This window comes from Suricata suricatta, chromosome 15 (genome assembly GCF_006229205.1).
Source record: "Suricata suricatta isolate VVHF042 chromosome 15, meerkat_22Aug2017_6uvM2_HiC, whole genome shotgun sequence".
Lineage (NCBI taxonomy): Eukaryota > Metazoa > Chordata > Mammalia > Carnivora > Herpestidae > Suricata > Suricata suricatta.
This window is the reverse complement of record NC_043714.1, coordinates 38,892,933-38,904,713: the sequence shown is the minus strand read 5'-3', so window position 1 is coordinate 38,904,713 and position 11,781 is coordinate 38,892,933. Positions and strand designations below refer to the sequence as shown.

Sequence of the window (11,781 nt, the reverse complement as noted above, 5' to 3'; positions counted from 1 at the left end):
TTTGTAAATTTTGAAGACACTGGCGTCCGGCTGTGTGTGCAGTGGAGACGCAGCATGTGTCCGAAACTAACCCCGTGAGCTCACCATTGGAGTGCCTGAGACGGCACGGAAGGTGACGCAGGGCCCCTGAAGGACTCAGTGGGACCCCTGGATGCGCGTCCCACCGGCACCCGGGAGAAGGAACGTGGGGACCGTCTGTTTGACTCGTTTTCCCTCTCTCCTCGCCAGGGCGTTCACACACCTGAAAGGAGAGAATGTCAAGACGCAGGTAACGCTCTTTGTCTTGTCTGTGTGTGGAAAAGTTAGCTGCTCTGTTTGAAGCTCGTGACTTCTAACGCTTCCTTTTGAAAAATCCACTGTAGTAGCCGTTTGCAAGCTAAGCAGCAGCCCCAGCCCAGCCAGACGGACTCCCCTCAAGAAGCCCAGATAATTCAGGCCAAGAAGAAAAAAACAGCTCAGGTGAGTTAAGGGGAGAGTGAGGAGAGAGGAAATTCTTTGCTGGGACTTTAGTTTAATAGCGGCCTTTTTCTATTTTCCAGGATGTCAAAAAAAGAAAAGAGGAGGTCACCAAGAGACATCAGTATGAGATCAGGGTAAGCAGGACGGGCGGGGGCAACAAATGCAGGATAAAATTGGATAGGATTGTATTATTGCTACGCGACAGAAAGGCCCCTGACACCTTTACTCTGAAAGGCCCTCGAGGTGAGCAGGAAGGCGCTGATCTCTGGGTGGCTTGTATGTGCCTCAATCTACTTCAGCTGCAGAAGTTTGCCTGGAAGCAGCTGGTTCCTCTTTGTAAATCCCTCCCTCTTGGAAGCGCCCAGTGCACCAGGGCCCGCCTAATCTGTCCAATGTACTTGCTCTTTGTTCCCTCTCCGGCTAGTGGAGGGTCCTAATAGCTGCTCCTTCGGGCATAAATGGCTTATGAAGTCACTGACAGACTGGCACCCAGCCCTTTGCTCCCTGTTCCGTGCGGGGTACGGAGAACACCAGAGACGTGGTTCTCTTCGAAACCAGCACGGCTTGGGGGGAGGGTCCTTCAAATATGAAAGTAATTGGCTTTGGTTGATTCCATTTTTAAGGTTTTGCCTTACAGTATTCTGAAATATGGGAGCAGGCTTAAAGGGGTGGGGGTAGGGAGGAGGGGGGTCTTTTATAAAACAAGGTGGCCTTTGCCACTACTGTAGAAAGGGTGAACTTCAGCTTTTTAATCTTGAAAGTGATTAGTGTTGGACCGCAGATGAATTTTTATTCCTCACCTCCATCAATGCCACGTCTTGTATTTTCAGAATTATATTTCGTTTTCTAAAACATTCCATCTGTTACACTGCGTAAAGATCAGTAGGAGCTAGATGGCTTATTTGTAAAATGTCAACTAGATGGTCAGCAACATTAATAATGGGTGTTTGGGGGAAACTATAGACTGTTTAGAGATAGTCGCTTCTATTTACGAAAGATCCAAGACAAAAAGCTGATTTTCTTGCACAAAATTTTTTTAATGACAGAATTGTTGGCCACCTGTATTATCTGGGGGGATCAGTCCTTGCATCATCATTGAAACACCACACAAAGAAATAGGAACAAGTGACTTCTCCAGATTTACAAATTACAGATTTAAAAATCTTTTTATTAATCCTTCACCTTTGCCTGAATTAAGGTAAGAAAATTTTTTATAATTTAATGTCAATTAAATTATACTAATTTGACATACTGTACTATTTTGAGTCCTATTTTGCCTTTACTATGAAAACATACAAAAATTGCTTTACTGGGGCGCCTGGGTGGCTCAGTCGTTTAAGCATCCGGCTTCAGCTCAGGTCATGATCTCACAGTTCGTGGGTTCAAGCCCCGCGTCGGGCTCTGTGCTAACAGCTCAGAGCCTGGAGCCTGCTTCAGATTCTGTGTCTCCCTCTCTCTCTGACCCTCCCCTGCTCACTCTGTCTCTCAAAAAGAAATAAAAACTATAAAAAAAAATTTTTTTAAATAAAAAAATTTTAAAAATTGCTTTACTAATATTTACCCATGTATTATTTTGAGAAAGGTGCTGTTTGCAAAGGATATGGGTATTTAAAATACTGATTTTATGAAGTTGTTTTCATGTTTAAATACTATAAGCCTCATTAGAAGAGCTGAACACCTTAAAAATTTTTTTTAATATTTATTTTTGAGAGACAGAGCATAAGTGGAGTTGGGGCAGAGAGAGAGGGAGACAGAATCTGAAGCAGGCTCCAGGCTCTGAGCTGTCAGCACAGAGTCTGATGCGGGGCTCGAACCCACAAACTGAGAGATCAGGACCTGAGCCAAAGTCGGAAGCCTAACCTACTCAGGCGCCCCTTTTGTTGGTTTAAAAAAAATTTTTTTACCATTTATTTTTGAGAGAGTAAGACAGATCACGAGGAGAGGAGCTGAACACCTTTTAAATGGAGTTTAAATGAGTTTTCTAAATTAGGATGGAAGCATTTTAACATGTACAACATTTTCATTTGATGTTATCAATCATATTTATTTCCTACTAAGCTTACTAAGATCTATATTCTTTAATGAATATGACAAAGAGGTACGGCTTACACAAAGCACGTGCTGTAAGTTTGCCAACCTTCCCCTTTGCTATACTCTGTTTCACTACCACCACTTTAGGTGACTCTGCTATTGTTTCTACTGGGATGAAATGCTTACATAGTTAAATTTTTAGTGTTCCTCTTGAGAAACATGGTTATCTTCAGAGAGACTTTGTAAATGGGGAAAGTACCCTTGAAATCCAGACTAAGTTCTTGCTGTACAATTTCAAGCTTCTTTTAATGCTAAAGAAATGGTTTCTAAAAGTAGCCGTTTAAGAGCCCCTTCCAACTTCTAATTGAAAGTTGGATTTCAATGTCTAAAAGTTTATGCTGTACACAGTGATTGTCTTTTCTACCCCTTTCCATAGTTGGGGATGCTCAAATGATGTTTGGCTAAACATGCTAAAGAAAGAGACTAGATATGTTCATGACAAACATTTTGAAGTTCTTCATTCTGACTTGGAACCACAGATGAGGTCAATACTTCTAGACTGGCTTTTAGAGGTATGTTCCGGTAATATCTTTGTCTCTGTAGGGTGGAGAAATATTAGGTGTGAATGTGCTCTTGAAGTGCCCTAGTGGCATATTATTCATGGCCAGCAGCAATCTTTTTGGGGTGTCCTTACTGTAGTTGAGGGTACCAAAATGGCCAATGTGTCTACTTTGTGAGAGTAAAATCCTAACACAGCCACTCCATCCCATACAGCCCAATTCAGAATTCCTGGTACCTGTTAGCATTGCTGTGTAACAGGCACTAGGTGCTGAGGATAATCAAGATGAACGGAATATATAATTGATGAGGTTTTACATTCTGTTAATGCAAAGTGAAGAACCAGGACGAGGCTTCAGGGCCCTAGAGGTTCTTTTCTGCATGACCAAAATCAAATTATGATTTAGAATCCTGATTTCTAAGTTCTAAAAAAGGAGGCTTTGAATATCCAGAAGTGCCAAGCCCTCTCTGCTCCATACAGTTTCCATTTATATACCTTTATTCCTTTCAGGAATATTCCTTTAGATTAATGGTAAGGTGTAACAGTGATCCTGAAAGTCCCTAAAGACCTGTGCCCAAAATGTTGTTTACGCCCATTCCCTTTCTCTGGATAATAATTCTAAGAATTTACTGGTGTTGATGACAAACCAATTTTCTTCCAGCCCTTGGATATCTGCTCTACCGTTTCCCTATAGGAGGAGATATACTAGGCTTTTTTGGTGCAGTGACACATGGCAAGAGTAAATCTCAGAAGCTATCAAAAAGGTTTTTTTTTTTTTTTAAGACTATAAAACGCTGTTCTTTGGAGTCAGGTTATCTTATAATCTTCTCTTCCAGTCAGAAGAGATATTTCAATCATAAGGGTACAAGAATGTGGTTGGGTTCTGACTTTTGGGAGTGCCTAGTGATCATGGAAGCAACCCAAGCACAATCATGTAGATTTTTAATTTTTTTCCTTTTTGTTACATTGACTTTTTAATCCAGTGATTATCCAAATTTACTGCTGTTTTCCCTGAAATAAGATTATGTGCAACACTGTGTAGAATAAACCAATCAGAGCATTAAATTATTTTTTATGAATTTTAAAAGTTTATTTTTGAGAGAGTGTGCACGCTCCAGTGGGGGCGGGGCAGAGAGCAAGGGCAAAGCAGGTTCCAGGCTCTGAGCTGTCAAGCACAGAGCCAGACATGGGGCTTGAACTCAGACCACGAGATCATGACCTGAACTGAAGTTGGATGCTTAACCAACTGAGCCACACAGGCGTCCCTAAATTCTTTTTAATATGTCTTTTCAGTCTAGGAACATAAAGGTATGTTAAAACATTACCCTAATAGTTTAAAGGAGAAAAATCAGTCTCAATAGATGTGAAAGACATTTTCTGAAATTGTTTCTATTCCTCATTTCAAAATATGTTTACTAAGAAATTTCCTAGACACTCAAATATTTTAGGATGCCTGGGTGGCTCAGTTGGTTGTTCTGAACTCCTGATTTCAGCTCAGGTCTGATCTCAGTTTCTGAGATAGAGACCTGCATCAGGCCTAGGACTGACAGCATGGAGCCTGCTTGAGATCTCCTCTCTCCCTCTCTTGCCCCCTCCCTTGCATTACTTATTCTCAAGATAAATGAACATTAAAACAAAAAACTTCCTGTAATTCTATCCCTGTTTTCTTATCTTCAAATTGGGGATGGATAATGGTTGCTTTCTGGAGCTATTTTTAGAATTTAAAGCTTTCCCTATGATAAGTGTGGAAATGATAGATACTGTTTATTATTAAGTACAGTAGTGAAACATTTGGGAAATTCCTATTACAGTTAGAAACAAGGGATTATTAGAAAAGTTTGCTCATAGTAAAAGTGTAAATGAATCTGAATAAAGTCCATGTGCGGGGAAGAAAAAACAATAAAATGAGTAAATGAGGATGGTAATAGTTTTTTTTTTTTTATCCTATTAGTACATGTTAATATCCACCCCCCTCTTCACCCTTGCCCAATCTTAGCTTTAGTATAAAAAAGTTGGGCTTAAAGTTCTAGGGGCACCTGGGTGGCTCAGTCTGTTAAGCATCCAACTCTGGATTTTGGCTCAGATCATGATTTCACACCTTGTGGTGAGTTCAAGCCCTGCATCTGACAATGCAGAGCCTGCTTGGGAGTCTCTCTACCCTGCACCCCCCACACAAAAGACTGGAATGTTAGGATCTTTCTAATTTGAAGAAATTCATTGAATAATAGGTAAATATTTGGATTCTTCTCTAGGTATGTGAAGTATACACACTTCATAGAGAAACATTTTACCTTGCACAAGACTTTTTTGACAGATTTATGTTGACACAAAAGGACATAAATAAAAATATGCTTCAACTCATTGGAATTACCTCATTATTCATTGCTTCTAAACTTGAGGTAAGTTCTCAAAGTTTATTCACAGATAGACTTCGTATTGAAAGTTGTAGGGATTGATAGGATGTAAAAACAGTTTAAGAAAGATAAGTGGATTTTTCCCCTAAAACATTTTTTGAACATTCCTGATTTGTATGGATGGATAAATATAGTTCCCTTTGTAGTATCTGAGTCTGTGTTAAGTGTCTGATTTAGATTGTGGAAATATAATGTAGGCAAATAGTCCATGGCTCATTCTGCCAAACATATATACCAGTGTGGTCCCAATACATAATTATGGCACTTGGATTCAATAAAGTGGTCTTTGAAAACTAACTGACCAATCAAATGAAAGAAATGCTATGCTGGGTTAAAACATGGTCTGTATCTGTATCTGCTGGTAGTGCCAGGATAGAAGGCAACTCTTTTCTTGCCTGAGGTTTTTCTTCACACAGTCTCCATCTGGTTTTCTTAAACAATACATCTTGGATATCATAACTTCTTTTGAAATATTTGAAACCTTTATTTTTTTTTTCCTTCCAAATTTGTATTCTGAGCTTTTTAAGGCTATCACCCAATTCCACATTTGGTGAATAATTTTATATTCAGTCTAACCTTATCTGGAATCCTGTTGTGTGTTTAAGGTAGCTTCCTAGACTGAAATCTTGATTTTTAGCCTGTTCTCATCTGTAACAGGTCTCTCTTCAACTCTGATCATTCTATTTGTTCTCTGGACTGTTCAGACTGACCTGTCAGGCAAACTGCACAATGTCGATGTACCATACTTTTATAGTAGGGTAAAGGAATGGTTCTCCGTAGTTTCTAGACCTTGTTAAGAGTTGTTTTGGTCTGGCCGATACACTATGCAATTTTACTTAATACTATTTTTTAACTGAAATTCAAGATCTAAGCCTATGAAAATAAGCTTCAATGTAGTTGGCTAATTTCAACTCTTACATCTGAAAAACATCTTGTTACTAAGATTTAAAATCACTTTATGAAGCTGTCCTTAAAAATGAAGCCTATTATGTGGTTTCTATAGAAATTTTTGTTTTAATCTTAATCTCAACTATACCTAATATTTTTTTAAATCCATTTTTCAAGGAAATCTATGCTCCTAAGCTCCAAGAGTTTGCTTATGTCACCGATGGTGCTTGCAGTGAAGAGGATATCTTAAGAATGGAACTTATTATATTAAAGGTATTAAGTTATTCTAGTTGCAGTTTTAGTAACTTAGTAGTTAACTGCTGAATCTCAAAGAATACACTATAAGTAGTCAAAACAAATTTCATTCAGCATTAAGATCCAGTTCAAATAGGTTAATGCATCAATATATTGACAATGGTATGGAGAGATGGAGAATTTACGTAACCTGTAAGACTTTTTCTCTTTCGAGTTTTCTACAATGAGAATATACTACTTTAAAAGTGATTAAGGAAATGCTTTGAAAAGTATAATTACCATAGCGTGTGTGTATATCAATGAATTCCTCCAATAATGACTGAGATATTCTGATTTACCCTTCTTTCAACAGATGAGATTTTACTGCCTTTTTTTCTTTCCATATGCCAAAAAGGGCTATTAAGCAGAAGGGTGGAGAAAAGCGTAAAGGTGTTTAATCAGGCTCTGAATCAGAGTAAAGGCTGTTAGCTACTAGAAAGTATGTTATTAAATTTGGACATCATGAATTTGTATACAGGATGCACAAGAAAACACTGACTTGCATTTACTGTGTGTTGTAAATTACAAATTTATGTTTTCCAAATTGTTTAGTCTATAAACATTCATACTGATACTCTAATATCCCATTGTAATAGAGCTATCAACTGGCCTGTTGATATTGTTCTAACAATAAATGTACTCACAGTATGAGGAGGATGTAAAGAGAAGATGAATTCTCTGTAATACTCTCTTGTTCTCCCCTAATTATTTTAAACTGCTTATAAAGTCCCAAGGCCTCATGAAGGAAAAGATATGATACATTAGACTTTGTCTTTTTTGTTTTGAACTTCTAACATTTTGACCGGAAGCCATCAAAGATCATGGAAAGAAAAAGTCTAGATCAGTTTTTGGAAGATCTGATTGGAATTCACTTTGTTCACTGAACATAATTTTTAAATGGCAGTTTCAATAAACTATAGAATAGGTTTGAAGACCAGGGGCTGCAAGAAAGAAAAGGAAAAATGAATACTAGGCTCATGAATTAGAAAATAAAAAGGGAACTAGATTAATAGACTGTAAAATACAAGCAGCTTTAGCTTTACATTTTGAAGTATCTGTGAATACTTTTAAAAATAAAGGTCAGAATAAAATTCCTAGAAGAAATAAGCCTAAAGCAGAAAGCTTTTAAGTGACTATGAGCTGTACATTATTTACTAACCAGTATTTTTATTCAATTAACAGGCTTTAAAATGGGAACTCTGTCCTGTAACAGTCATCTCCTGGCTAAATCTCTTCCTCCAAGTTGATGCTCTTAAAGATGCTCCTAAAGTTCTTCTACCTCAGTATTCTCAGGAAAAGTTCATTCAAATAGCTCAGGTATTTTCACTGCATATATGCTAACAGTGCATTTATAGTCTTAAATAAGCTATTCAACAAAAAAGCATAATGAATTAAATTCACTCTTTAACTGACTAGAACAAAACTGCTGCATAAAATTGTTCCCAATATTTACATTGCTTAATAATTCTAGAAAACAGACTTTTTAAAATGAGTTTAAATGTAGTAGGAGTACTTTTCATTTTTTAGGGGTTAAACTAGAGTGCTAAATACCTCTTTTTGATAGAAAATGGAAAAAAAGTGTTTAGCCAGTTGTCTTTAATATGATAGGAAATTACTCTATGAAAAGCTTACATATGGAATTGAAGGAACTGTGGTATTTTGGGGTGGGTTTTAAATAACCTAGGTTGAAATTTGTATTTTAAATCTAGTAAACACCTTAGAAACACAAACTGAATAGAATTGGTTCATTTAGTAAAACTTTCTCACGAGGGCTTATTTTTTCTGTCAGAATCCCCAGTATCCTAGATCATAGGCAGCTATACCCTTTTGACAGAGAACAAAAATTTGATAAGCTAATAATTACTATTTCTACATTGTTTATTTCTAACTCTTCTACTCACAGTTCTATCTTCTGGACAATGGGAGCAAACGTAATTTGTTTATTCCACGCACAGTATTATTACTTTAGGCCTCTAAAAATCTAGCCATTTAAAAAATAAATAAATAAAAAATAAAAAAAACTAGCCATTTTACACCATTCTACTACACTCTTTATTACCTGGATTATATCGTTTCTTAACTAATCTCACTGTTTAGACTACAATGAAGCAGATATACAGAAAGGAACATTTCTAAAGGATTATTCTTAAAATACATCTTTCGTGATTTAAAATCTTCCAATAATTTCAGTAATCAGGACCAAACAGACCCTGTAGGATCTAATCTAAACTAATCTATGATTTAGTTTGTACCTCTCCACCTGTGCCCCTCTCACTTTTAAAATAAGGCATGAAGGAAAGGAATTCCTTTGTCCTGAACTAGAAGTTCCAAGGGAAACTAACACTTTCTCATTTATCTTTGCAAACGCTATTCTCTACACCTAGAATACTCTGCACCTCCCAATCTTCCTGGCTACTTTGTCTTTTAAGACTTAAGCAGCACAAGTCTTCCCCGCTCTGGATTACGTGCCTTTCCATTGCTACGCATCACACTGCATCATAACAATCCTTGTCTATTTCACTTCTTGGCTTGAGCCACCACTCTGAAGAGATTATCTTTGGATCCTTGCAGTTGTAGCATTTCTTGGCACATGGGTCCACATTGTAAGCACTCTAAAATTACAGCTGACTGAGTTTAGTAGCAACATTCATTACTCATCCTTTCACCTCCTTAATTACATGTACGTTTGCTTTTTCCTTTGCTAGCTTTTAGATCTGTGTATTCTAGCCATCGACTCATTAGAGTTCCAGTACAGAATCCTGGCTGCCGCTGCCGTGTGCCACTTTACTTCTATTGAAGTGGTTAAGAAAGCCTCAGGTAAGGCATTATATTTTCTTATCTTCTTACATGTTCACAAGGGACTACTTATCAACTTTAGCTTCCTATTAAACAGGAGTCAAAAGTTTTAATAGAAAAAAATTAGGTTAGCAATTACCTTCCCTTTTGTTAGAAGTCCTTGCTCATCTTCAATGTATATCCATAAACAAAAAAACAAGGTCAGGTGGAATTTAAATCCATTGAAATTCTAGTCAACGTGGTCATTGCTCTGCTTTAAGAGTTCTTTGGGCTTTGACAATTTCAGTTTCATATGTAGAAGGTACTGGTTATGAAGCTCTAAGTCTTTTTCTCCCACAAAACAGTCACTTTATGCATGGTTATTAGAAGGCCCAAATGCAGTTCTAAGAAATTAAAGCAGATTAGCGCTCTCAAATTATCTTTAAATTTAGAAGCACAAGCATATGTTAAGACAGTGTCTCACGTAGCCTTCACATTTTCCTAACTTTCCTCTGTCTAGGTTTGGAATGGGACAACATTTCTGAATGTGTAGACTGGATGGTACCTTTTGCCAGTGTAGTAAAAAGTACTAGTCCTGTGAAGCTGAAGATTTTTAAGAAGATTTCTATGGAAGATAGACACAATATCCAGACGCATACAAATTACCTGGCTATGTTGGTATGTTTCTTGTGGGGCTTCTACGTTTTATATCTAGTAAGATACTGAAACTAAGCACACGAGAAATACTGGAGGGCAGGGACACAAGCCAGTAAGGTTACAGATAGAAAATTCTAATGGGCACACTGATGTCCCAGCAAGATTTGCGGAGTATATCAAGATCAATGCCAGTAGTCCAACTAAAAACCTACAGCTATAGTCAGTTCTCTCTGTTGCACCTCTAGAATAGGACTAGTCATGCTTGCAAAGACCTAGACCATTACATGAGGTCTAAGTTAACACCCAAAAGTCTGGTTTGACTTCGTTTTACTCTATCAGTGCTTTACCTTACCTGTTACTCTCTGCATGATTTCTTCACATAGGAAGAAGTAAATTACGTAAACAGCTTTCGAAAGGGAGGACAGTTGTCACCAGTGTGCAGTGGAGGCATTATGACACCGCCGAAGAGCACTGAAAAACCACCAGGAAAACACTAACAAAGGTTAAGTGAACAAGTTGGATCTGACCATTGGTAGACTTTGCTAGAACTGAACTACTAATGTTTTCAGGAAAATAGTGCCATGACTGTCCTAGCCAATTCAGAAGTTTCACTGCCATTCTTCGATTTTACAAAACCACTTAAAATTGGCATTAAGGAAGAAATTCCTACATTAGCTGTTTAAACAGCGGGACTTGTTTACAAAGATGACTTCATGAATCCCAAGGTGACTGGATAGAAGCCAGCAACCTCGCTTTTGCCGTAACATTTTCTTTGATCCAGTGTTACTATGTTACCTTGATAAACTAAGAATGTTATCATTGGAGTTTTAGACTAGATAAGTGCCACCTTAAAGTGGACACTGAGTAATACAATATTTTGAATCTAGTTTTTAGATTCTCAAAATTCATAAAGTTTGGTTTTTGAAAAAATTTAAACTTGTTTACAAAGATTTAGTTTTGTAATAAGGTGACTAATTTATCTACAGCTGCTGTAGCAAGCTATTATAAAACTTGAATTTTTACAAAAAGTGAACTTTGAAATCGTTAAAAAACAGATTAATCAGTAAGGCTTAGATGAACATGTTTAAACTGTGGTCTAAACAGGGGGCATACCAAAGAAATTTTAAACAAGATAAATGTTTTAGCTCCTACTTTGGGCCTTGACATGGAGGTTGCTTTATAATGACTTTTTGTATATCACAATTTAACTGAAAAAGTACCCTTTCAAACTATTTATATGAGAAAGTCACTTTATTAACTCCAAGATTTATTAACTCCTAAGGAATTTTTCTTAATTTAGTGTGACTAAGACTTTATTTATGTTTGCAAAACTATTAAGGTCCTTTTTAAATTCCTATAATCAGTTAAGGACAGTGTCAAAGCGATAAAACTTAACACTTGGCCTAAACTTCTATATTTTCATAAGGCAGAAAAAGTAGTAAACTCCTAGATTAGTAACTAGTTACTAAACTAGTAACTCCTAGATTATTTATTCAAAACAAAACCCTGACATAAGAACTTCTACATATTTTAGGCTTTTTAATGACATTTCAGCCTCAAAAGTGGGTCTAGTTAGAAGAAAAAAAAAAGTTTACTAGATTTGCTAGTTTATTCTCTTACTGGATACATGAATCTCTTCTTTTGAAGAAATTATAAATTTAAGCTCTGGTTATGGTATGAAGTCTTCTGTATACTTTTTGTCTT

At 36.9% G+C, this 11,781-nt stretch overlaps 1 protein-coding gene across 1 annotated transcript; it reads left to right on the top strand.

Annotated features, from left to right (window-relative positions):
• Positions 1-254: 254 nt before the first annotated feature.
• Positions 255-11,604, top strand: CCNE2 (cyclin E2). The gene is made up of 11 exons (XM_029923175.1): positions 255-268; positions 363-459; positions 540-593; positions 1,506-1,657; positions 2,927-3,062; positions 5,302-5,448; positions 6,529-6,624; positions 7,828-7,962; positions 9,351-9,462; positions 9,941-10,098; positions 10,461-11,604. Exons 1-11 carry the CDS (start codon positions 255-257, stop codon positions 10,572-10,574), a joined length of 1,215 nt encoding a protein of 404 aa, XP_029779035.1. The 3' UTR covers positions 10,575-11,604.
• The last annotated feature ends 177 nt before the right edge of the window (positions 11,605-11,781 follow it).